Raw genomic sequence first — 27322 nt, 5'->3', positions numbered from 1 at the left:
GAAAGATGATTTAGGCTCACTACCTCATTTCAATGTTTGATTTATAGTCCATCCATTGTACTATTTAATTAATACGAATTGTCTTACATTTTTTTAAATTGATTTTGTTAAACTTAAAAAATATACTACTTAATTTTAATTAGGACAAACATGGAGATATTATCTTTGATTTTAGATATTTTTAGAAAAAATATATTTTATTCAAATTTAAAATTTATTTTATGTGACTACCTTTAGTAAATTTCTTTAAAAAAAATTGATTTTTTTTAAAGTAAAATAAATTTTCATAGAGTGCACAATATTTAGTTATTCGTTATACTATTTAATTAATAGGAGTTGCCTTAAAAAAAATTGGTGAACTTCAAAATTATACTATCTAATTTAATAAGGACATGCATTAAGATATTATCTTTAATTTTAGATTAAAATATATATCTTTAATTAAATTTTAAATTTTATGTTTGATGGCTATCTTTAATAACTTCTGTAAAGGAAATAGTTTTTTCTTTAAGGAAAAATAAAAAATCATTGAGTACACATTATTCATTATACTATTCACTTAATATAATTTTCTTTAAAAATAGATTATTAACTATTTTTTAACTTAAAAAATTATACTAATTAATTTAGTTGAGACATGCGTAAAACTATTACATCTAATTTTAGATAGTATGGAAAAAAATATTTTTAATTCAATTTTAAATTTTACTTGTTAATAACTTTCTATAGGAATTTCAATTAATCTCTTACATCATTAGGTTAGGGTTATGGCTAGTGTTAAAGTTATAGAATAATTTTTGTGACCAATTTTACAATTAGCAGTAAGGTTAAACTAGGGCTTAGGTTGAAAGTTAAGAAAGATCAAAATTAGAATAAATCTTTCCATTACAATTAGGGTTTGTGTTAGGGTTAGGTTAGGGATAGGGTTAAATAGAATTACGTATCAATTGGGATTGTAGAATAATTCTTTGAGTTAGGGTTAGGACTAGAATTAAATTATGATTAGGGTTAGGGCTATATTATAAATAAAGTTTCAATAGAATTATGGTTAATATTAGATTAGATTAGGGTTAAGGTTAATGTTGCTATTCAATTAGGAATAGGGTTAATATTAGATTAGGGTTCAATTAGGGGGAAATATTTTAATTCAAATTGAGGTTGAATTAAGGTTATGGTTAGGGTTTAATCAAGTTTTAATTAAGCAAACTCATGAGAAAGTAACAAAAATAATATGTAGATATATGATTCAATCTATTGAGGATTGTGGATCCCAAAGACGAGAATTTCAATTTGACAAAATATACCAGATTTAGATTGGGTTAGAAGTATTGATGACTGGAGGAGAACAAGTGGCAACAATTTCTTTCTTGGTGACACTATAGTGTCATGGTTGACCAAGAAGCAAGATTCAATATCCTTGCCTATAATAGAAGTGGAGTACGTTGCAAATATTTCATGGTGCACTCGTGTATTTTGGATGAAATGGAAATTGAAGGAGATGAAAATTGAGTTTGATGAACCCATTCCTATTATTTGTGACAATACAAGTGCTATTTTTTTTTCAAATAATTTGTTGATGAATTCAAAGACAAACAATATCTAACTAATGTATCATTTTCTAACAGAGAAAGTTGCAGAAAAGAACTGAAGATGGAGTATATTGAGAGAAAGGAGCAAATTGTTGATATTTTCACAAAAGCCCTTCTAAAGGAATTTTTTTAATATATCTTAAAAAGGGGGATATATATCTTCAAAGAAAGGATCAAAGTTACCATTTTCTATTTATGACAAAGAGGGAGAAAGAGGGCCATACTTATTTGAAGATAGAAGTAGACATTACACAAAAAGGATATCTTGACAAAGATTAGAGTGTCATTTAGAGGGATAGATACACTAGTATATAATATGTATGAGAGGATCCATAGTTTAAAGCATTAGAAATAAGTAATTTGAGTTTAACATCTTTGGCATGATCACAAAGCTCCATGAAAGAAGTATAACTATTAAATAAACAATATAATATTGATAGTAGGTATCAAAAACATCTAAAAAAAAAATCCTTTATAACTTGTAATTAGGAAGTTGATATTTCATTTCAGCACAAAGTAAGTCAAATTAAACGGCATATTCATCAATATATTCATTAGAGCCTTGGAATCATTCACACTAATTTTGAAACAACTGGTTTGAAGTCCATATTTTTAGTTAATTGATCGAAAGAGTGAATCCAAAAGGTAGTGAGTAGAACCATTGCATATAACATAGGCATGAAGAGTGTAAGGAAATTTAACTTTACCATTTAAATTTGTCATCCTTAGCATAGTCTAGGCATGTTACATTAAAAAGTTATGAGTACTTGTGTCATTTTTACAGTGATACAACTCGAAGTGATGTGCAACAAAAACCAATATGAAATGGATATGTAACAACTTCAAACATAAGAGACATATCATGTTTTGAATTATAATTAACAATTTCTTGGTTACTAGGCACATAATTGACTTTCTTCTCCACACTAACTTTTGTACTAGAGTGCATGTAGAATAGAGTTGTGAATGGTGATAACAATAGTAGCATGGGTAACAATGGAGACACCAGAAAGATGATGATAAAAAAGAGGCAAAGATACAAAATCAAAAGGATAATAAGAAACACTATAATATGAGGAAGGTGAAACACTAACATAATGAAATGAGGGGATAACACTATGAAGCAGGAAAGACAAAATAAAACTAGTGGGATTAGATAGAAGACACAATTGTAGAAGATGTGGAAATGGCACTAGAGGAAAGAACATAATAGGTGGGGGGCACACTAGAAGTGGGAAAATGAGGTGTAAGCACTATCACAAGGTCAACCTTGGTAGCAAAGGATAGATGGTTAATGGAAGAGGAATATTATACATGCACCATGTAAGAAAGTAGAAGAGTTAATGATAATGTCAATGCCATGAATAATAGTTATGGAGAGGTTCTTTGAGCAACAAATTATAAAGAGGTGTCGCTAATTATGTTGAAGAATAGTTAATGATCTAATGTCAATGCCATGGAGAATCTATGTATGGAGAGGTTCTTTAAGCAACAAATTATAAAGAGGTGTAGATAATTATGTTGAAGAATTGACTTTAATAAACTATTGAAAAAGTTGTTTGGTTCAGCAGAGCAATCTTGTTTATATACTTGATTGGTGAGCTGGTGGATACAGTCTTTGTAATAATTTCTTTCTCTTTTTTGCAATCTTTTCTTGGGATGCTATTTCATTTTTTTATTTTTATTCTCTTTTTCTTCGATAAAAAAAAATAAAAATAAAAATAAAAATAAAAACTATTGAAAAAGTAACTATCTAGTGAAAAAACGATTGTAATAAAAATCTCTTGATAGATAGAATGAATAAATATATATCTCATTTACATCTTAAAATAAATAAAATTTAAAAAACAAAAAAATTCTAAAACAAATATAAATCTTAAATTTTAAAAATAAAAAATAAAAAGATTTTACTAAAATAAATTAATTTAAGTAAAATTATAAAACTAAGTATACTTAAAAAGAAAGGCAATAGAGGATTGTTGTAATTTGAAGATTATGGAACACGTCAATTTAAAGTGAAAATGACTTTTCAAAGGATGTTATGTTGAATTTAAAAGTCTTTTTACTGCTTAGTTTTTGTATTTCATTATGTATTTTTTATTTGCATCAATGTTTTATAGGAAAGGAGCCATTAGTGGACATAGCTAGCTTCATAAATCTTAAACTCCTAAACGGTTTATCCGATTTTGACGATATTTTTTATGTTCTCTCAGTATGTGACTTAATTGGTTAAAGATTTTGTTTTGGCTTGTGGGTAGTAACGATGCATGTTGTGGAATTTGTTATGTGCACAAAGGTCAAAATGTACAAATTTCAAAGTGTGGTCCAATACATAATCACCTTTGTGCCAATAGTAGACAACTCAAAATAGCTAGTAGCAGTGAACAAATGCCTTAGTAGTTAAGCACAAATGACCCAATAGGACTAGTAATTACGACGAAAGCATATACTTTATGAAATGGACTCTCTAAAAGCAAATCAATAGTTGACAAGATACCTCTTCAGGTGCAAGACAATTGAAAAGACTTCAATCATCCATCGCTTCTACTATAATATAATTTATTTTTTTACGTTTCCACTGTCGGTTTTAACTTTCATACGATGTAAGTACGTGAACCGTGAATGGCCTATTAATATCCAGGCCTGTCAATCAGGCCATCTTACTTAGTAATTATAGTTGCCTAATCTTAATGAATTAATTATAGGTATCTAAAAATTATTCTTTTAGAGTCTATAATATATAGGTGACATGAGCCTATTATAAATTACTTTAGTTTTCTTTTTCATCAACTATTGTCTCCATTTATTAGAATTATATTAGGATTCACGATTAATTTTTAAATTGTTATTTCATATGAATTTTTAATATAATAAAATTATAATTAATTAAATATTTATAAAATAAATTACAATTATTTTTGTTATTACAATTCTTTTAATTAAAATAATAAATTTAATTGTAAGTTTAAAACAATATTATATTTAAAAAAGATTTAAAATTCAGTTTAATTAGGATCACATTAATATTATAATTAATTAAAATATCTATAGATATTTTGAAATTATTTTGAATTTAGAAATAACAATTGATAACTTAGAAAAATATTTAATATATAATGAAACCTTAAAATTAAATAATATAAATAATTTATATTATTTAATTTTAAATGTAATTCTAATTAAATTTTAACTCTAATTTATAAAATTCAATCTTGCATAAACTTATGAAATATATTCTAATTAATTGTAATTTAACTAAAAATATATAATTAATCTACATAATCAGAAAATTGTAGTAAAATGTAATAATAAATTTAATTACAAATCTAATTCTTAATTATTATTATTTTTAAATTACAAATTTTTAATTAAATTTATATAATACATTTTATATCTCAACATTAAATTTATATTTCAAATGTTTTAATTAAATAATTTTTCATTAAGCTTGGGCAACTATAAATAACAAGAGGTGCACTGCAGCGAAGTTCCTGCCAAAATGCCAGCAGGGTAGTTTTGCAAATGAAGGACCATCTTCTGGCTTCTGTGTAGCATAATTTCTTGTAGGGATAATGTTCTTAATCATTAGAGCATTCCAACAGCTTGCTTCACCCATCCAAAGATAAGCATGCTTGGCTTGAGAAAGGTATAATTTATATAGGAATTCTAACAAGATAAGAATGCTAGCAGCCACTCTAGTAAACGCATGAGGAGGGACATGGAAAAAGGGCCTTAGGATATCTGCATAAAAACACCAATTGCACCATCACAGAAACTGGCATAGACTAGTTGGCTATCACATGAATATATAGTCATCAGTTGTAGCATTAAGCCAGGCAGAAAATGACGGTTAGGAGGGTTACATTGTGAGCATTTGTCTGTGGTTGATGGCCCCCAGTGGAATGGTAGTTTATGTACCACAACAGAGGAATCATATACCCTTGTTTTCTTTGATATTGGATTGAAGCACTAGACTACAAACATCACAGCTGACAAAATAGGAGACTAGAACGAAAAAACAGCAACACACGGTGGGATGATTGACTTTTGATAGGCTACAGCAGCAGAGCACCCAGCTGAAAAACAGTTATACAAATATCAGCTTCAACATAATGACAACAAAAAAATTGGATGGTGAAGCTCACCATACAAACAGAAACCAAAAGCTGAAACCCTAGATCTCTAATTCATTGGGTACAAACGTGTCTATATCTGATTAGTACCTGCCTGGTTATTATTATATTCAAGATCCTACAATTTTCAATTATTTTATATTACTCGCCAAATAAATCAATGATTTGTGTTAAATTTATCAACCGACGTGAAATGTTTGTTTCTATAATGTCAAAACAAATACTCATTGGTTAAAGTATTTCCCCGCTTATTCTAGCCATTAGGAAGGAGGAATTACATTTGTTTAGTTAGTCTATGTTGCAGGTTTTACTGAATTCAATGTTGCTGGACCGTTTTGGCAGTATAATGGATGAACTTGATCCTTGGTAAATTTCTCTTTATTTCCTTCCATGTGAAATTGCGAATTTTGTTCTCTTGCATACTTGATTAAATTATACTGCAAATTTTTCACTATCTTCACAAAATATTGTCAATTTATTAATCACTATCTTCACCAAATATTGTCAATTTATTAATATATTATTTAAAGCGTATGATTTTATAGAGTATTAATTATAGATTTTACATTTATACTACATTTGTTCATAATGCAACACAATGTTGTACAAAATTCAATGAAAAATTTATGGTTCTTGTATAGGCTTTTAGAGTATATTTTCCTGCAAATTTAGTTTGAAAACTCAGAAATAACAATATGGATAGACTGAAATAACAATTATTTTATTGAAGAGAGGATATTCATCAGATAATAAAATTTAAATTATATCTATGATGTAATATTTGCTAACTAATCCTACCGGATATTTGTATTATTAGAGTAGTTATTTTGTAACTAGCAGTAGTTTATATTCTTTTCTTATCTAATAATATGGTGTGTATGTATGAATCACATCTTTGGGCCTGTTACAGTGGTATCAGAGCAAAGTTACAGAACCTATATGAAAACTATGGGTAGATGAATAGGATGATTACAAGTCTGTGATCATACTATGGAGTTTTAGTGGTGATTGTGAAGTAAATGATTTTGCAAATTCGCTTCAGCAGAGATTGAAAATAGAGTTTTAGAATTAACAATACATTCCAATGCATTCTTTAATTTAATTGTTGGAATAGTTCTTTCTGGTAAAGAGAATTATCATGAATGGTTTCGTAAAGTTAATAATACTCTTATTTTTAAAGATATGTGGGATGATGTATGTGAAAGCAAAGGTGACAATGAAGCACCAGAACAACCTACAGATGCAAAAGAACTCGCCATCTCAAAGAGTAAAGACAAAAAGGCTTATGCTTTGATTCCTGCCTTCGTTAGTGAAGAGGTGAGTAGGCATATAATCTCTTGTAAGACTGCATTTCAAGCTTTAAAAAAACTCAAAGATCGTTATGATTCTCATTCAGAGCTTGAAATCATACAATTGTTAATGAAATTATTCAACTTAGAGATGAAAGATAATGATCCGATGAAGTTAGCCTTTGAAATCAGAGCTCTTTTGAATGATATTGAAGCCACTGGTGTAAAAGTTGATCTACAAGTCACTGCTTTTATTAAAGCCCTGTATCCTACCTATTCACACTATCTTGAGTCTCTTCAAGCTAGTGAAAAGATGAAAGACATAACATTTGATAAAATTGTGGAGGAAAATGCTGAGAGAGAAAAAGCCTTTGGGAAGAAGGCATCACATCCCAATGTTGAGACTCTGTGTCTTGCAAAGCAGGGGTGAACATCCAAAGATGAATCTTCTAGACATGACACTAGCAGTAGAGGTCATGGCAGACATCAATCTAGAGGAAGAAGGGGTAGAAATCATCAAGGTGATAGACAACATTCTCAGCCTCAACACCAACATAGAGACTACCAACACAAAGACATCTAGTCAAGAGACAAACAATCTATGAAGTGCTATAGATGTGGAAAAATGGGTCATAGTGCACCTCTTCACAGAACTCCTTGGGAGAAGATTCGTGCCAAGAAAGAGAAGCCACCAGACAAAGGTAATCCTCCTGAATCTGTTCATTATGTTGTAGCACATTGTAACTTTGAGATTGAAGAAGTTTTTAGCACTTCGTTCTCTTCTTGGAATGACATTTGATTATTAGATACTGGAGCCACATGCCACATGACATTTAGAAAAGACTTTTTTGAGACATTCAATGATCAAGTGGATGGAGTAGTGTATTTTTTTGATAAGTCTCAATTAAAACCTTCAGACATTGGATCTATTAGACTTAAATTACCAGGTCTTGCTGATTATATCCTTTCTAATGTTCTTTATCTTCCACAATTAAAGAGAAATTTAATATCCCTTGTGAATATTAGACAACATGGTCATTCAATACATATGTTTGATGGCATCATTGAGATTGGATGAGCTTCTGATCATGTGATTGTTATGACTGGAGTGGAGGATGATAAGATTTTAAAGTTGAAAGGTACCTCATCCAATACTCAGCATATTGCAAATTTCTCTCAGCATAGTGGTAATTTTTCTTCTAGCCTGTTATGGCATGGTAGAATTGGCCACATTAGCTATGATAGTCTTAGACTTATGAAACAACAAGGAATTCAAGGGCTTCCTATAATTCCAAGAAATCTTTCTCAATGTGATGCTTGCATTTTAGGCAAACACAGTAAACAACCTTTTCATGACTATGTTTCATGCTTCTAGAAAGCTAGGCCTTATTCACTTCGATTTATGTGGGTCCATGCCTATTCCATCAGCAAATGGCAATAAATATTTAATGACTTTTATTGATGACTATACAAGGATGTGTTGGGTTTATTTATTAAAAGAAAAATCTCAAGCTTTTGATACATTCCAAAATTTTCATTTGTGGATTAAAAGTGAGACTCAACTCAATATTGGAATCCTTAGAACCAATAATGGTGGTGATTATACATCTAAGGATTTTGAAAAATATTTGTAGGACAGTGGTATTAAACATCGGACTACTGTCCCTTATAATCCACAACAAAATAGTGTGGCCGAACGTATGAACATGACACTACTGAATATGGTCAGATCTATAATGTTTTTTAAGAATGTAAAGTTACTGTTTTGAGGAGAAGCAGTTATTTGTGTTGTCTACATAAAGAACGAGACTCCTTCTACTTCCCTACACAATAAAACTCCTTATGAAATGTGGCATGGCCATCTTCCAACTGTCAAGCATTTTAGAGTTTTTGGTTCCACCTGTTATGCTTTGACTCCTGAACAACTCCGAAATAAATTGGATGCCAGAAGTAGAAAATGCATTTTTTGGGGATATTCTAATACTTTAAAAGCTTATCGATTGTATGATGAAGCAAACAAAAAGTTTAATATTTCTTGAGATGTTATATTTCTTGAATTTGACAAAGATGACCTTACTATTAACACACAACTTGCTCATATTGATAGATTTCATTCTAATAAATTCTATCATGAATGTGATCATGAACTTCCAACTCTTGAAGGGGGGTAAAATGTAGGGGAAATGATTACAAGTAACAACATTCTTAATTCTTATGATGTTGAATTAAAATTTTCTATTGTTGATGAACCTCCTTCCTTTCAAGAAGCAACAACTAGTGATGCATGGAAAACTGCAATGCAAAGAGAGTATGATGTTCTCATTAAAAATGGAACTTGGAGGTTGGTGGACCCTCCAATTGGAACCAAACCTATTGGCTGCAAGTGGGTATATAAGAACAAATATTAAACTGATGGGTCACTAGACAAACATAAAGCAAGACTTGTAGCAAAAGGATATGCTCAAAAAGAGGGTGTTGACTATACAGAAAATTTTTTCCCCTATAGTAAAGTGGGGCACTATTCGAACTCTATTTTCTTTAGAAACACAAAAGGGATGGCATATGCATCATATGGATGTTAAGATAGCCTTCTTGAATGGTGATTTGAAAGAACATGTCTATATGGTGTAGCCTGAAGGTTTTGTTGTCAAAGGTCAGGAACAAAAGGTATGTAAATTGGTAAAATCCTTGTATGGTTTGAAGCAAGCATCACGCGTGTGGTATGAAAAATTAATTGAGCACCTCTTGAACTTAAACTACAAGCACTTCAATCTAGATGATGCAACTCTATTTGTCAAGAAAGTTGGTAGGTCAGTTGTATATCTAGTTGTTTATGTTGATGATTTGTTGATCATAGTAAATAATGATGATTATATAGCCTGCATTAAGAAAGAGTTGAAAAAGGTTTTTGATATGACTAACCTAAGATTACTTCATTATTACTTAGGGATTGAAGTTATTCAAAATCCCAAGTTCATTTTTATTTCTCAAAAGAAATACATTGGAGAGTTATTATGCAGATCTGGAATGCAAGATTGTAATTCTATTTCCACTCCAATGGAGCAAAATTTGAAGATTTCTTCCAATGATGGAGAGGCTTTCAAAGATCCAACCAAGTGTAGGCAGGTTGTTGTAAGTTTGATTTATCTCACCACTACTCGTCCTGACATTACATTTGCAGTAGGAATTATGTCCAGGTTTATGCATAAACCATGTGAAGAGCATTGGACTATAGCACAACGAGTGCTAAAATATTTACAAGGAACCCAGAGTCTCATCATCAAATATTCAAAGGTATCAGACTTTCATCTCACTGGCTATTCTGACTGCGATTTTGATGGTGACAAAGAACATGGTATGTCTACTTTTGGTTATTTGATGACTCTTGGATCAACAACTGTCACCTGGAGATCAAAGAAACAAATAGTTCATGCTGACTCTACTACTAAAGAAGAATATGTAGCAGCAGCTCAAGCCACCAAAGAAATTGTGTGGCTCAGGAAAATTCTTGAGGACTTGCAGGAGAAACAAATGACTTCAACTCCTTTATTTGTTGACAACAATTTTGCAATTTAATTGGCCAAGAATCTAAGATCTCATGATCAAACCAAGCATATCAACACCAAATATCACTTGATTCGACATCATGTTGAGACCAAAACCATACATTTGAAACATTTTTCCACTGTAGAGCAAATTTCTAATATCTTTACCAAAGCACTAATCCTACGGGATATTTGTATTATTAGAGTAGTTATTTTGTAACTAGTGGTAGTTTTTTGTAGTTTACTTTTCTATAGTTTTCTTCTTAACTGTTTCATGAGTTAATGATGTATGTATTCTTTTCTTATCTAATAATATGGTGTGTGCGTATGAATCACATCTTTGGGCCTGTTACAATATAATATATTTAGTCTTCACTAACTTTTTTCCCAAATAAAAACTCATTTTGATGATAGGTGAAGTAGCTAACCCAAAACATTATAGATATTGGCTTTTATGGGTTTAGACAAAAAAAAAATCTCAGCAACAAATAAAACAATTCATTTAATATAAGCTAATGCCAATATTCTCATAACCATAGTTGTAAAATGTGTGACTGCGTAAAAAAATTGGTAGACTCAATTTTGACTTATACTCAGCAACTTGGTAAAAACTCAGCGAAATTTCTCATATTTAATGCAGTGATCACGGGTTTCCAAGGGTAAGGAGGGATTGTATGTGCAGGTCTCATGGACAACATGAGATTAACTCGAACCTAATGATAGGACAACCCTTCTTTGTAAAACCCATAACTGAAACTAGCACAGGTGTAGGTCACAAAGGATAGCAAGACTGTTGTTATAGACACTCTTCAATCATGATCCAAATACGATTCAAGTGCACCTCAGAGAAGGGCTCATGCACAATACAGCCACATTGAGTGATCCAAAAAACTCGAGAATAAATTCAATTGAATCCAAATGCCGATACTATGAGAAATATAAAAACAAGAAAATAATGCAACAAAAGGTCACGGAAAGGATAAAATTGTTTAGTGTTTCAACCCAAAATAAAAAGCCAGGACTTTGAAACAAAAGAAAGGGTCATTAAACCATCAAAGAAAACAAACAAAAAGATATTTTGAAAACAAAATGAATGGGGAATTCAGAAATATAAACAAACAAATTATACCAAATCATTAAAAACATAAAAAAAAATGCATAATAATAACTTTTCAAGAAAAGATTTAATAGTGAAAAAATTTCTTGCCGTTCCATCACACGCCACATGAAGAGGACAAAAAACATGCAGAGGTAAATCGCTTTGAGAGAGAAAGAATAGAAGACGCCCACACCTCACAATGAGGCAGCCATCAAATTCCATGCCTTGCTCTGCATGGGCCTCATATAAAATGATTTCACCAGGTTTAATTGAGAATAGCTTGTGCTTGCCAAACAACTCGCCATAGCCTACAAAATAATTACACCAATAATCAAGATCATCCCCTGCTATCATGCGACTTCCTCACTATAGATTCGGTGCATAAGGTTAGACTAAGGTTAAAATTGTATGCTCCTCTTAAAGGAAGATAATTAGAAAGGCCAAGAGAGAAACCCTCACCTGCCACAACATAGAAAGACACAATTTCCAAGAATCTGTTTGCCCGTCTCTGCCTTCAAATGCCTTTACATAGCAAGCAGCTTTGAATCTTAAAGAAAGTAAAATGTCTTTTATAGTCCACAATGCCAGCCATCTATGTATGGGTCTACAGATGGGTTAGAGCTCTATGGGACTACTTCGTACCTGACACCCTTGTGGGATTTGAACTTGTGACCTCTCATTCAAGAGCACAAGTTTTCCATCACTAGATCAACTCAGGTTGTACAAGAGAAAAGCTCGACAATTGTACATCCAAAACTCCAAATATCACAACAGTGTGTCCATCCGATACCTGAAAAAATGATTAAATATTAAACATGCTATGTATTTAAGTCATAAAACACACGTAAGATTAAATATATGTCATAAAATCATATTCCACCATGTAAACTTACATTATTATCTGAAATATTTACATAATCTGAAGAAACAAGTAAATTTTCTGGCTTCAAGTCAGTGTGAATGAGATGCAACACATGGATATCTGGCATTAAGAAGAATGACCATTAGTAAAATAAGCTTTGTCTAAAGGCCTTCGAGACAAACGTATCAAGTCCAAACCAAAAGTGTTTTGCTTAAACCATCAAAATGCCTTGACATATTCACTTCTATAAAAAACATTGAGGACACAAAACAAAACCCACAACAGAATGTTAAAGACATTAAATAGTTTAAAGGAAAAAAGGGTTCGACTTTTTGAAGAAGCAGAAACATAGTCAATCCCCCATTATGCTCACCCAGTGAGGAACAATCACATTCAAAGGCTTGGCAATTGATTCAAATAGTGCAAGAAGCATCCTGGGAACAATTTCACCTCCCATAGAATGGCCCATTTCTATGCACATCTATTTCCTGCAATAGAATAGAACAAAAGAGCAAATGTGTGCTCCTGTCATCAAATTTTGGTATGTTTTATTGCATATATGTTACAATGATATTTTTCCTAAGCATCTTGAACACATGAAAACCTCCTTGGAACAAGAAGCATCCTAGGAACAATATCATACCTGGAAACAATATGACAGAATTTTCCCATTCAATCCCCACGCCCAATTGCCTCCCAAAGAATAGCATTTCCTACCAAAGGAGAAAAAATGTAATACAAAAACAAGATATGTTTCTTTGCCTTCATTTGCAAAAACCAAAGAGTGGCTAGCATTGCAATTTCACCTCCGATAGAATTGCCTATTTTTACGCACATCTATTTCCTGCAATATAATAGAACAAAAGAGCAAATGTGTGCTCCTGTCATCAAATTTATGGTATATTTTATTGCATATATGTTACAATGATATTTTTCCCAAGCATCTTGAACACATAAAAACCTTCAGATTCTATATTCAGATTTAAATGATTGAGTGTAGCCTGCAACCTACCTATCGCGCAGCAGTCTGAAAATCGCAAAAGAATTGGCATCATCCCTGGAGCAAAGAAAACAGAAGAACGTCGCACAACTTCCTCTGCACAACTTTAGGCTCAAGATTATATTTTGTGCAATAGTTGTGATGGTTTTATGTCCATCCAGCTGTTGCCACAAATAACTTACACATACCCCTACTTGTTGCAGTACAGTAATCCATGATAACCGAAATTTTAATCAATTTTTGTCAGCCATATTTATAATCCTGCAATGCACCGACAAACATCCTATGCAATGTGTTCTCTTCTCTTGATTTTTGGAATGCAATCTGGAGCCTCCTGCAAAGTCAACTAAATTTAAGATTAATTGTTGTTTAAGATTATGGCTTTCCCAATACTTGTTTTGGCAGGAACTAAATTTAGGGATAAAATATTGTGAATAATCATCACCAACCACTCAAATGAATGCAACAAGTGGTGATGCACATAAAAATAATTATACTTAGCTCCCACCCTTCTGGCATGCAGGGTGGAGCTTCCGTCAGAGCCCTACGTTCTAATTGACGAGAATTGGTTGCAGTTCCGGGAGGGGAGGGAATTCGTATAAGTAGCGTAACTGGCATGAATGTAGTGAGACTTTCTCGATGTATAGGCGGACCCTTAACTCATCTGCCTGGAGTCTAGGCTCCGCAACCAAATTTATATTTCACACAAGCAATATTCTATTGGAATATATAAATTTGATATCAATATCTACAAAATAAATGATATAAAACTTATACATATAATTTTAATTTTTATAAGAAATATAAGGTTGTTAGCTTATTAACATAAGAATAAATTAATTAGTTAAAATTAGAATTAGAATTAATAATATTGGGGTTAATAATGTGAATAACCATCATCAACATTTGTAATTGTAAACTCATATATTGACGAAATGAATGAAACAAATAGTGATGCACATGAAGAAAATTATATTTGTAGCCAGATTTATATTTGATAGAAGCAACATTCTATTAGCAGTAACAAAACATTGCATTAATGTTTCCCTTAGATCACATCAATATCTACAAAATAAATGATATGAAACTTCTACATATAATTTTATTTTTTATAATAGCTATAAGGTTGTTAGCTTATAAATAAAAGAATAAATTAACTAATTAATTATCACTCTTTTATATCCCTTTCTCGTTGTCTACTTCTCTCTCTTCTCTCCCTACCTCTCTATCCAATTATATATCTCATCATCTCTATCTATCCCTCTATGTTTGTATCTCATTATCTCTATCTATATCTTTTCATCTCCTCTCCCTCTCTCTCTCTCTCTCTCTCTCTCTCTCTCTCTCTCTCTCTCTCTCCCCCTCTCTCTATCTCTCCCCTCTCCACCTTCCCCTCCCCCCCTCCCTTTCTCCCTCTTTTCCCATATATCTTTATCTCTCTCCCTCTTTACATATATCTTAGCCTCTCCCTATCTCTCTCTCTGTTGTTATCTCTTCCCCTCTCCATCTCTACTTCTCCCTTATCTCTCTATCTTCATCTCTCCTCATACCTCTATTTTTCTATATATTTCTCTCCTCCTTTCTCTCTCCATATATCTTGATCTCCATCTCTAACTTCCTCTCTCCATATCTCTTCTTACATATCTCCCTATACCTCTATCTTGATATCTCTCCATCTCTCTACCCCTACATCTCACTCTCTCTATTCCTCTCTATATATATCACTTCCTGAATGTTTCTATCTCTCCCTCTCTATATGTTTACCTCTTCCATCTCTATCTATCCATCTCTCCTCTCTCTCTTTATCCCCCCTCTCCTTCTCTACATATCCCTATCCTCCACCTCTATCTCCATCTCTATCCCCTATCTCAAACTCTTGATCATAGCCACTCCTCCCCCTCTCTCTCTTTCTAACCCTTCCACATTTTATCTCTTTTCTTTATATCCCTATCTCTTCCCCCTTTCTCTCCCTCTCTCCTTGTTGCAAACATAAAATGAGCATATTGGTAATGGATGCTTATTATATTCCTAATTTAGAGGTTTTATTTCAACCATACTTCGACTCGTATACATGAATGCATAGTTGACAACATCACTTCTCCATTTAGACCTTTGTTGCACAAACAACATCACTTACTAAATGGTCTATTGATTGATCTCATATTAAACTTTCATACCTCATCAGCATACATATTGCACACTAAGGTGCAATAACTAGTGGGCTCGTTATGGTAAAAAAAGCTAAAACATTATCCACTATTGATATATGTGATATTTATTAATGGATCTTCCATTAACCTTTTTTTTTTGGCTCTTATTATGTCTACTACTGAAGTGAGGTTGACAAAAAAGATGACTGCTATTAATCTTATGTGCACTACTGGCTCCTTTCCCCTAGATCATACTTGATCATTCATCATCAGAATAAAAGTGCTAATTCAGACAATACCACGTTAGATAATATTTTATTAAATTGTCGATTGTCGATTGTCGATTGTCGAAGTTAAGACATCACTGTAGCAGTACATCCAAATGAAATGCGTGGTACTGAAAATTGAATCCACAAATGCACAACTGGCTCGTGATTGGTCCCCTACTTATCCCTATTGGAATAAACTTAAAAACCAATGCCAGATCCGTTCATGAGATTGAATTTAAATGTCTTTTACTCCGACATTATCCGTTCGTATGGAAAGAGATTTGCCAGATCCATTTTTTTGTATTGTCACATCATTTGTCAGTGCAGACGAATGGTAGTCACAAATCATTTTACAATAGTGTAGAACGGTTACAATGATAAACAGACTGAAGGGAGACGGAATAGTACCGAAAATATGACCGCTCAGATGTCGTTCTTTCTTCTGGATATCACACTTATAGATGTGACCGCTCAATTTCTTCCCTCTGTTTATCACACTTATCGATGTGATAAATACTGCAGAACAGTGACAGTCATAAACAGATGGGAAGCCAGAAAAGTAGAAAAAGAAGTGTGCCACTGCTAAAGTCTTTATCTAATTATTCCTATAAAACAAGAGACGTGCTACTGCTAAAGTCTTTATCTAGGTGTTAAAATTTGAAATAGATGATGTTGGGCAGGGTCGTGGGAAACCTCTCAAGTTAAACCAAAAAAAAAATTAAAATAGGTGCTAAAAATTGAAATTGTTTGAATTTGTAAAATTTAAATTGTAATCAATGTTTTATAATAATGTTTATAAATAAAGTAATGAATAAGATTTTTTTTTAGCAAGGTAAATTTTTTTTAAGTATTTTGTGATTGAATTGACGAATTTGAAAACAAGTGCAAGTGGGAAGAAAAGGGTTTGTGTTTTGAAATTGGTAAATATGTTGTGTTATTTTGTTTAGTTTGTGACATATTTTTATAATTATGCATGTTTAGTATAGATCTTGCACTTTGATCTTGACATTGATAACGCAATTTGTTTTCTATATTAGATGGTAGAGTTGAAGATAAAAGTTTACATAGTTGGAATGTGATTGAGAATCCTTTGCCTAACTCCTATATAAACCTTATGTATGCTTGGTATATCACCTTGGTCAATGTAAATATCACTATATAGGCTTAAGTCTAGTGTAATTTACTTAATAGCAATGTAATAATTGGTAGTAAGAGTTGATTAAAGTAGCTACAAACTAGCTATTCATAGTAATATGTATACTTTAGGATTAAGGGTGTATCAAAATTAATAGTTCTTAGGATCAAAATCGTGAAGTTATGGCATTCAATGTTTTAATTAATAGTGCATTTGTCTATCCAATGAAGTCTTAGAATGTGTATATTTTAGATATTTCATATTATTCAAATATAATAATATTTGTTTGGTCTTAATATTATTTTGATATTTTGGATCAATGAGAAGCTAAGTATGTGAAACATATTTCAAAGTGCATAATATGTATAATGGATCATATAATTATTTTGTGTATCTCCTTATTAGAAAATGAGATCAATGGAAGGAGGAGAAGATGTAGAATTAGAATGGGAAAATTGAAATGTCAATATGTGGTTTGAAATCATATGCTTGTACAATTGTATTGAATTATTTTATTTCTACTACTAAGATGGGATTACAATCAAATAATTTGTACATAGATTGCTAGGTTGTAAAGATTTATGACTTGATATTAACAACTTTGTTACAATTTCAATTGGAAAGAATTGATTTTGTATTACATATAAATATAGTGAAAAATTAACAAGTTTCTATTCAACAAGTGATTCAATAACTCAATGTAGTTAAGCATATTTGAAATTAAGGTTAATTACAATCTAAAACTTTGACTTCATCAATGCAAGTTATCAAAGAACCCTGACATGTGACTTGGAGTAGTAAGATGACTTTGGGAGAATGTGTCAATGATGCATGTGAACATAGAAAGCACAAAATGTTTAAACTATTTCAAGACAAAAACTGAGGATGTGGCATTGTTTAATTGATATGAATGCTCACAATACACATTATAGGTTAAAATAGGGACAATGGTACAAAAGATGCTTGCTAAAACATAAGAGAAGTTGTATGTATTTATAGGTTACATATATTTTGATTATGTAATTTACTAGTTTAAAACTATTTTATGATTGTATTTGTGCATAGTGTGAAATATTTTTAGGTTTGGATGTTTGTACTAGTAAAAAGGCTCTTAAGACTAAAATAAATTAATATTTAATTAATTATTTTCTGAACCGTATGATTAATTTAATTAACCATATTGACCTATTATTACTTTTAAATTAGTTAAATTATATTTAATTAATAACCCTTTTCCATTTCTCCCAAAGATTGATTTATTTCAATAAATCAAATTATGCCTTTACGAAATATTCCAATTTTATTCCTAATCCTAATTAGCTAAATTAATTCATAATTAATTAAGCTAATTTTGTGATTCCTATAAACCCATCTTCAAATCCTCCTACTCAATCAATTATTTAATATTCACTTAATTAATTGATTTAAGAAAATTAACCTCTTATAATTTTCCCTATTATTAAATTCTCCACTCACTCTCTTTCCACCCATCACATCCTCCTAACTTGCCCACTTGCTCTCATAATCTCTCATTACCTCACCTAATCCCCTCACAAATCATTTGCACACACCTAACAACATGCCATAAATAGCTCTTCCATCTCAACCCCCAATCTTAAATGCTACCCACTTTTGTCTACCCAAGAAATTTTGAATTCATTTATTTTCCCAATACCTCTCTTCCCAAGAAATTTTTAATTCCTATTATCCTTTCCAAGGAATTTTTAACTCCTTATTTATCTTCCCTGTGACCTTTGTCCCCCTTCCCCATGTCCTTGAGGAGTGTGGAGTCAAAGAATGCCTTTATGGCTAGATCTCTTGAATCTCCCACTTATCTTCTCCTCTCACATTCAATCTTGAACCTTCATCATATTTTGATCTCTACCGTCCATTTCTAGGGTCCCAACTCTATAAATTGAGCCTTTCTCTCATCTCCAATCATCCACTTTTAATCATAGACTTTATGTTGCACTTTTGGTTGCATACCCACTTTTCATACATCCTCGTGTTGGACTTTTATCCACTTATCATTACACTATCATAATAATTTTGATCTCAATGTCATATCCACATTCACTCATCCATACTTACTTTGTTATGAAAGTGTGATAAATCCACACTTAACCCCACATATCTCTCCCACTCTTCCTTTGTCAACTTTGTGTTGAAATGTGGCAACTGATCGGCAAAGTACTGTACACTCAGCACGTATTTTTTGCCATTTTTTTGTTGATGAAAACCGACATTGTAATAAAACCCTAAAAAGGCCGACTTTGTTTTGCCCTAAAAATGCATGTTATAAGTGGCCAGGATGCTTAAGGCATCGTATGGTTGATGTACTATTTTTCCTGGATAATAAGAAAGATTGGACGACTGTGTATGGTGGACGTAACCCATTCTGGGTGAACCACGTTAAATCTCTGTGTTATCTGTGTCTTGTTTTATTTCTTTATCTTTTGTATTTAAATTTGCATATAATTGTTAGTTCATATTTTCTTCGGATTTGCTTGAAACCCTAACAATTGGTATCAGAGCGAGGTTTTCTGTAAATTGGCAGGACTTTCAGATTTGAGTGGGAGCAATGAAGGATTCCAAATTCAAGGTCAAAAAGTTTAACGGCCAGAATTATCAGTTATGGAAAATGTAGATGGAGGATTACCTGCATCAAAAGGATTTGTGGTGGCCATTAGAAGGAAAGGCAAATAAAGCGATCACAATGTTAGATGAAGAATGGGACATTTTAGATAGAAAGGCATTGGGATCCATTCGATTGTGCCTTGCACCGTCTGTAGCTTTCAATATAACAGAAGCAAAAATGGTTGTAGATTTGATGGCGACATTGGCTAAGATGTATGAGAAACCCTCGGCTTCGAATAAGGTATTTCTTATGAAACATTTGTTTAATTTTAAAATGAGTGAGGGAGGATCTGTAGTGGAGCACTTAAATGAATTTAATACAATTACTAGTCAATTGTCTTTGGTAAAAATTACCTTTGCATAAGAGGTTAGGGCTCTCTTGATTTTATGTTCTTTGCCAAAAAGCTGGAATAGCTTGGTTATGGCTGTAAGTAACTCTGTTTTTGGTAAAAATACTTTGGTATTTGATAATATTGTTGGTGTTATCCTAAGTGAGGAAATGCGAAGGAAAAGCATAGGTGAGACTCCAACATCATCGGGTAGTGTTTTGAATGTGGAGAACAGAGGAAGATCAAAGGAAAGAGGAAAAGGCCCTTGGAATGAGAAGTCAAAGAAAGGACGCTCTCAATCTAGAGGAAAGAAAGATTGCTGGTACTGCGGAAAGCCTGGTCATCTAAAGAAAGACTGTTGGTCTTGGAAAAACAAAGAAGGAGACAAAAATGAAAATGACAGTAAGGAAGCTAATATTGCAAGTAATACTTTACAAGATGCTTTAATCTTATGTTTGGATAATGTTAATGATTCTTGGGTAATAGACTCTGGGGCTTCATTTCATGCTACACCCCATAGAAAATATTTTCTAGATTATGTTCAAGGTGATTTTGGACAGGTATATTTGGGTGATGATGAGCCCTGTCAAATTGTTGGAAAAGGAAAGATAAAGATCAAGTTGCAGAATGGTAATGACTGGTTTCTGCAGGAGGTAAGACATGTTCCTAACTTAAGAAGAAATTTAATTTTTGCAGGGCAACTAGGTAGTGAAGGTTGCATAGTTACCTTCTCCTCCAGTATCTGGAAGGTCAGTAAAGGATCATTAGTAGTAGCTAAAGGTGTGAAGGTAGGCACATTATATTTGTGTACTAGTAACACTTACTATACCTTAGCTGCTACAAAAAAAGTTACTGTAGGGACATCAACAATAGATGTTGCAAGAATAGATTCGATAATGTGGCACCATAGGCTTGGACACATGAGTGAGAAAGGGATGAAAATCCTTCACTCCAAAAATCTATTGCCAGGATTAAAGAAGATTGATTTAGAGTTCTGTGAAAACTGTGTTTATGGCAAATAGAAAAGAGTCAGATCATTTGCTATGAAGGATTTGGGTGCCACTAAGAAAATTCTCGGTATGAGGATTACATGGGACAAGAAAAATAGAACCTTGAATTTGTCCCAAAGTGAGTATATAAAGAAGGTGTTGAAAAGATTTAACATGCAGGATGCAAAAGCAGTTAGTACACCTTTGGCTAGTCATTTCAAATTGACTAAGGAGATGTGCCCAAAGGCACAGGAAGAGGTTAATAAAATGTCTAACATCCCGTATTCATCAGTTGTTGGCAGTCTGATGTATGCAATGGTATGCACTAGGCCAGATATTGCACATGCAGTGGGAGTTGTGAGCAGGTTTATGAGTAATTCGGGTATGGAACATTGGAATGCTGTGAAATGGATTCTTTAGTATTTGAAAGGAACTACTACGAAGGCATTATGTTTCAAAGGATCTAATGCTACTCTGAGTGCATTTGTTGACTCTGATCTGGCGAGTGATATTGATTCACGGAGAAGTACTACAGGGTATGTTTTTACTATAGGGGGAACTGCAGTCAGTTGGATTTCTAGGCTGCAAAAGGTTGTTGCACTTTCAACCACTGAAGCTGAGTATGTTGCTGCTACAGAAGCCAGCAAGGAGATGATTTGGTTACAATGTTTTCTAGAGGAATTGGGTCAAACACAGGAGGATCGACCATTGTATACTGATAGCCAGAGTGCCATTCATCTTGTGAAGAACTCTGCTTTTCATTCAAGGACAAAGCACATTCAGCTCAGGTACCACTTCATCCAAACTATTTTGGAGGAGGCTTAGTTACGGCTTGAGAAGATTCACACAAGTGAGAATCCTTCTGATATGTTCACGAAGGCAGTTCCACAAGAGAAGCTGATTTCTTCATCAGTTTATGTTGGTCTTCTTGATTGATAATTGTGGAATGTATACCAGTCGAGTCCTAGTTTTTTTCCAGCGGATGTTGCATGTACAGTGGTGTCGTGTAGTTTCAGTCTCCAAGTGGGAGATTGTTGAAATGTGGGGACTGATCAGCAAAGTACTCTACACTCAGCATGTTATAAGCGGCCGGGATGCTTAAGGAATCGTAAGGTTGATGTACTATTTTTGCTGGATAATAAGAAAGATTGGATGACTGTGTGTGGTGGACGTAACCCATTATGGGTGAACCATGTTAAATCTCTGTGTTATCTGTGTCCTGTTTTATTTCTTTATCTTTTGTATTTAAATCTGCATATAATTGTTAGTTCATATTTGCTTCGGATCTGCTTGAAACCCTAACACTTTGGAGCTAGCAAAGTTCATGAAGCCGAGGAGGACAAGGAAGAATCAATCGACAATGGGAGCATCACAAGGGAGTTTGTTTATTCATATCTTATATCTCTTATGCTTTCATGTCTCATTCTTCTTTGATGATGCTTTCCTATATGGGGGGAAAATATTTTGGGTCTGGGATCGACGTGAACTTATCAACATAGGGTGTGCAGGTAGAGAGCCCTCTCCCCTAATCTCCTCAAATCTTAAACACTGTGATTTTATCTATCACAAAAATTGTTGTTCTCTTATATTTTTTTCTTTTTAATATTGTGTAGACAATACTAAGTTCCAAATGAGAAACTGTGGAGTTTACACTCAAGGTATCTCTCTGTGTCAATTGTTATCAATAATTACTTTTCTTCTAAGCTTAGATCACAATGAAAATTGAATAGAGAAGTGTTATCAAGAAAATGAAAAAAAAAACAAGCGCAATGCCAGGACTTTTAAACTGATTGTTGAATAAATTGTCCTGGTTATGGAAATGAGTTGAGTAGTTGTATGATCTACATCCCACTCAATCAAAACTTAAACAATGGAAGATATATATATCCTAGTGAGGATCATAACTATTACATTTTTTGTTTTTGAATACCAAGCAAACTTTAATACCACATGTGGGTGCCATGTTGAGGCTAATAGGGAACGTTTGTTTGAGCTTTTAGTTATAATAATTTTTTAAAGCTCTCTTCATTGAATATTAATCTTATAGATTATTTTAGTTGTGCACATGTATATGGTTAAATTTGTACTTATGCATAACCCGGACTTCAGTTTTTCCTTTTTTTTTTTCTCGTGATGTCCAAAATGTTGACAATTTTCTTAAGTATTTTTTTCTTTAGAAAAGTACATTTCAAAATTACGATATTTAAATGGTTTCACAAGTTTCTTAAATAGTATATATTTGATTAAACATATCAGATTTCTACTATCTATTTTGATTATATTGACCAGTGAATGCAATTTTTGTAGTCAAGTGTGAGATTTGTTTGATTTGATTTTGTTATATAATTTGATTTGATTTTAATTTTAAACTAACATATTTATGTTTAAAAGAAAAATATACAAGATGCAAATTTTTTTTTTAGGTATTTAATTTTAAATTAATTTTTTATATATATTTGAAATAGATATCAAAATAAATATATTTCTAATTTTTTAATATGTGCCCAACATATGGATAAGTAATGCTTATTATTGTTTCAAGATAAATAAAATGTTGACAAATCTACATCTTCCTTGTTTGATTATTAAGTCTTTTATGCAACTAATAAACAGGTGCTTACAAAAATCAAATTCTATTTTATGATTTAGATTCCAAAGATTGGGCTGATTTTTTTTATCTATTTCATCGAATTATTCTCTATAATATTTTATATAGTATAATTACTAAAATCATTGTTGATCATTTGAAATGAATTTTGGATTTTTTGGTATCGTTTGAGCATAAGGGTTTTGTCAAGGAGTGTTAAACTTTTTATGGTATTCTCATTTCTTGGAAGTTGTTAATTTCTTGGGGTTTTCTAGGCAAAAAGATATGTTTATCAAGGTGGACATGTTGAATGCATAAGACAACATTATGTGGTCCCTAATCAAGATTGTATTATCTATTTTTGGTTTGTTATTGAGAGTAAATGGAGTTGATAACAACTTGTGTGTCATCTTCTTCCTTCTTTATTCTTTTTAATAGAAATTCTTCTTCTCTTTTTTATTTATTGAAGAATTATTTTATAATTATTTTATTTTACTTATAATTGGATTTTATTTTATTTAAGAACTATTTTTATTAAAAATAGATTTTTTTATCAGTATAGGGTCACAACCGAATATATATGATAATATTATAAACATTAAATACATAAAGAGTTTAATAGTCTGTAAATCAAACCCTAGACTAAATAAGATGTAGTGCCGCTCCCTGATTCATCTTGTCTTTTTGTACATCAAGGGAATATATTGATCTAGCTTAGTCTACTTTATGATGATTTGATGATATCATGTTATGTACTAACCCTATTTCATGATTTTATTGGATATGATGATGGATCTATATTTGATCCTTATTCATGATGGATCATATTTCTTATGGGATTTTGATGACATTATGATTACACTAACCCTACTCTATGATTATGATAACTGAGTGATGCTACGATGTTTGTGATTATCTTCTAGTGTCTTCATGATTAGACATGATGTCATACCACTCATTGCAAGAATGATATGACATTGTGATTCTCTATCACTTGCCTAATCATTTATGATGTATATGTGTTGTATATATATATATATATATATTATATTGTGTTTAGTGGTGGATGCAAGATTGCAGGTACCAAACTTCGACTCCACTTGGTCTCACAGGTCTGAGTGTGTCTTTATCCAAATGACAAGTTGTTGGAGATGGCATGTGTTTCCCTTTCATACTCTAGGCTTAAGTTGATACCCTTGTGAATTAATGTCTTGGCTTGTGTCATTGGTCTGCATCATGTGGTATGTTGTCTAGCTTATGTCAGGTTGCCTTGTGAGTTTACGATTATTAATTAATCGGTTTATATACTTTATCAATATTAAATTAAATCAATGGATTACATTAATATTTAATATTAAAGTGCGATTATTATTATTAGAGAATTATTACTCATCAATGTTTATTTTATGGATTTATATTTTATTGGTTATTTGGAATTATGGAAATTAATTAATCGAATTACTGTTTACAACCATTGGCGTAAATTATTAAATAATGGTTAGCAGGAATATAATGCTAAGAATGATCCTTTTATTTCTACCTTGATTAAATGCTAAGAAGTCATTTCAATATGTTCGTTAGCTCTAGAATTAAAATCTATTTGGATTTTGACTTTCAACTAAAGTTCCATTCTACTAAAACATTTGTTGGGAATCTAGACTCCATAAAGAAGTCAATTATTATTTAACCTTCCCACTGAGGAAGAATTTAAATAATAAGGAGAGGAGGTAGGTTTACATCTTCAAAGATAAAAAATAGTCATCAGAACTTTATGATGGATAAATTTCTCATAATATCCGTCAGCACCTCTATTTGGTAAAGAATCTACCTTCACATTGGCTTCTTTGTAAATATGATTGATTTTGAAAGCTTCAAAATATTTAAGTGGGTTAGTTTCTCTACTTAGGAATGAATTGAGTCTCTAATTTGGAGTGTTACAAAACTTGAGAGAATTGATTATAATTAGTGTTGGCATATGATGAAGTGGTGATAATGTATGTTGTCATTGATGACAATATGTGCTCAAGCAGGTGAACTGATATGCATCAGTATGAAGATTGGAAGCGGTTATGGTCAACTGGGATGGAGTGGATCGGTGTCAGGGTTCACTAAGTGTGACTACCGGTTGGAAGTCTCAATTCAGCTCTAGGGTTACCGGTTTGGCTTGTGCGGTGGTTTGGCTTGTGTATTGCAACCGATGATGTTTTGTGACTAGTTAGTTAAGGAATAACGATAACGATCAAGATTCCACATCAGCTGTGTGCACGTGAAGAATTTATTTGTGGTTCTTGCATGTGAAGATTGAATGCATTGAATGCCTACCTCAGGAATGAGTGTTTTTCTTAGCGGTGTGTGAAGAGCGCGTGATGGGTTATTGATTTTCAAATGCAGTGAAGATTGGATGATGCAGAATGTCTTGATATTTGTTTTAGATCATTGCATTCTATGTAATGTGTTTGAATGGTCAGGATTGAACCACTTGTAAGTTTAAACTTGAAATATTTAGGGTTTAGGGTTTATGCTACCAAACTAGTTGTTGTCTATAAGCTCGATGAGTTTTGTTATTGCAATGGTTGGCAAAAGTTGTATTTGTGTCCGCATGTTGGAGATTTGATACTTGCTGAACTAGAGTGAGGAATCTACAGAGTGTGATTGCCGAAGAGAGGAACTGAAAAAGGATCCGCCTTAGCAAGAAGTGTTGTTATCAGATCAGTGTTCTACCTGTTGTCTTCTAACCATTTCAACATAAGGTAAATCCCTTAACCGAGTAGATTTAACAGGCTTTGTTGTAAATCCTCTAACTAGGTGGCTCAAGGTTATTGAGCTATTTAAATCCTCTAGCGAGGTAACTCTTAACAGGGTTTCAACCTTTAATATGGTATATAGCCATCCCTTAACCAAGTGATCCCTAACAGGATCGGTTCCTAAAAGGACCTTTATTGTAAAGTCTTTAACCAGACTAGGCTCCTAATAGAGCGGACTTTAAAAGAGTTCACAAATAGCTTGTGGGTATTCATTCCCACCGTGGTTTTTCCCATTTGGGTTTCCATGTGAAAAATCTGTGTGTTATGGGTTGTGAGATTTTCATGTGATGATTGTGTGGTTTTGATTAAGTTAGATATGCATGCATTGTTAAATGGTTGTGGTATTATTGGTCCATCTCATGCATGATTATATCAGTGAAGTAGTTTTCAAGGTTTGAGATCTATTGAATGTTGTCTGAAGTATTTTTGTTTAACCAGTATAGCTATGGTTAAGTTCAGTGGTGATGACAACTGGTTAGTTGTGTTTTGATTTGACAAAGTGTTGAACCAGTTTTTTTTGTGTGTACTGATTCACCCCACCTTCTCAATACCGGTTAGGGCCTTAGTATTTCATCATTATTCATCAACTGGTATTAGATTACATCTAGGTTCTCGGTGATATAAGCTTAATCGCTTGAGGCAAAAGATCCTGTTGTAATGATGAAGAGGGAAGGTCCTAAGTTCAACAGGGACAAATTTAAAATATGGAAGGACAAGATGAAGATATATATCAAGAGTTTGGGTGCACAACACTGGAACTATGTTGAGCATGCCTATGTAATCCCCACAAGCACTCTAATAGATGATCGAAAAAGAGAGATACAAGACAATGGGCAAGTCATGGAAGCCCTTATTAGTAGCTTATCTGATGTAGATTTCATTGATGTACAAGATAAGGACAATCC

General features: G+C 32.4%; 1 protein-coding gene and 1 long non-coding RNA gene across 2 annotated transcripts; one reads left to right on the top strand and one right to left on the bottom strand.

Moving 5' to 3' along the window:
* The first annotated feature begins 7636 nt into the window (after positions 1 to 7636).
* Positions 7637 to 10587, top strand: LOC131045271 (secreted RxLR effector protein 161-like). Its single transcript, XM_059211441.1, has 2 exons — positions 7637 to 7712; positions 9959 to 10587. Exons 1-2 carry the CDS (start codon positions 7637 to 7639, stop codon positions 10585 to 10587), a joined length of 705 nt encoding a protein of 234 aa, XP_059067424.1.
* Positions 10588 to 12149: 1562 nt separating this feature from the next.
* LOC131045268 (uncharacterized) lies at positions 12150 to 13342 on the bottom strand. The gene is made up of 4 exons (XR_009105788.2): positions 13161 to 13342; positions 12891 to 13005; positions 12549 to 12637; positions 12150 to 12445 (listed from the first exon to the last, which is right to left on the bottom strand). It is a non-coding gene; the product is annotated as an uncharacterized LOC131045268 (long non-coding RNA).
* Positions 13343 to 27322: the final 13980 nt, after the last annotated feature.

This window comes from Cryptomeria japonica, chromosome 9 (assembly GCF_030272615.1).
Source record: "Cryptomeria japonica chromosome 9, Sugi_1.0, whole genome shotgun sequence".
In the NCBI taxonomy this organism is placed as follows: domain Eukaryota; kingdom Viridiplantae; phylum Streptophyta; class Pinopsida; order Cupressales; family Cupressaceae; genus Cryptomeria; species Cryptomeria japonica.
This window is presented reverse-complemented; position numbering and strand designations above follow the sequence as displayed.

What these genes read in the sequence shown, in the direction of transcription:
- LOC131045271 (XM_059211441.1), top strand. Translation starts at nt 7,637, where the DNA reads ATGGGTCATAGTGCACCTCTTCACAGAACTCCTTGGGAGAAGATTCGT. An exon ending in AGAGAAGCCACCAGACAAAG is followed by an intron (nt 7,713 to 9,958) that starts GTAATCCTCCTG and finishes ATTATTACTTAG; the next exon opens with GGATTGAAGTTATTCAAAAT.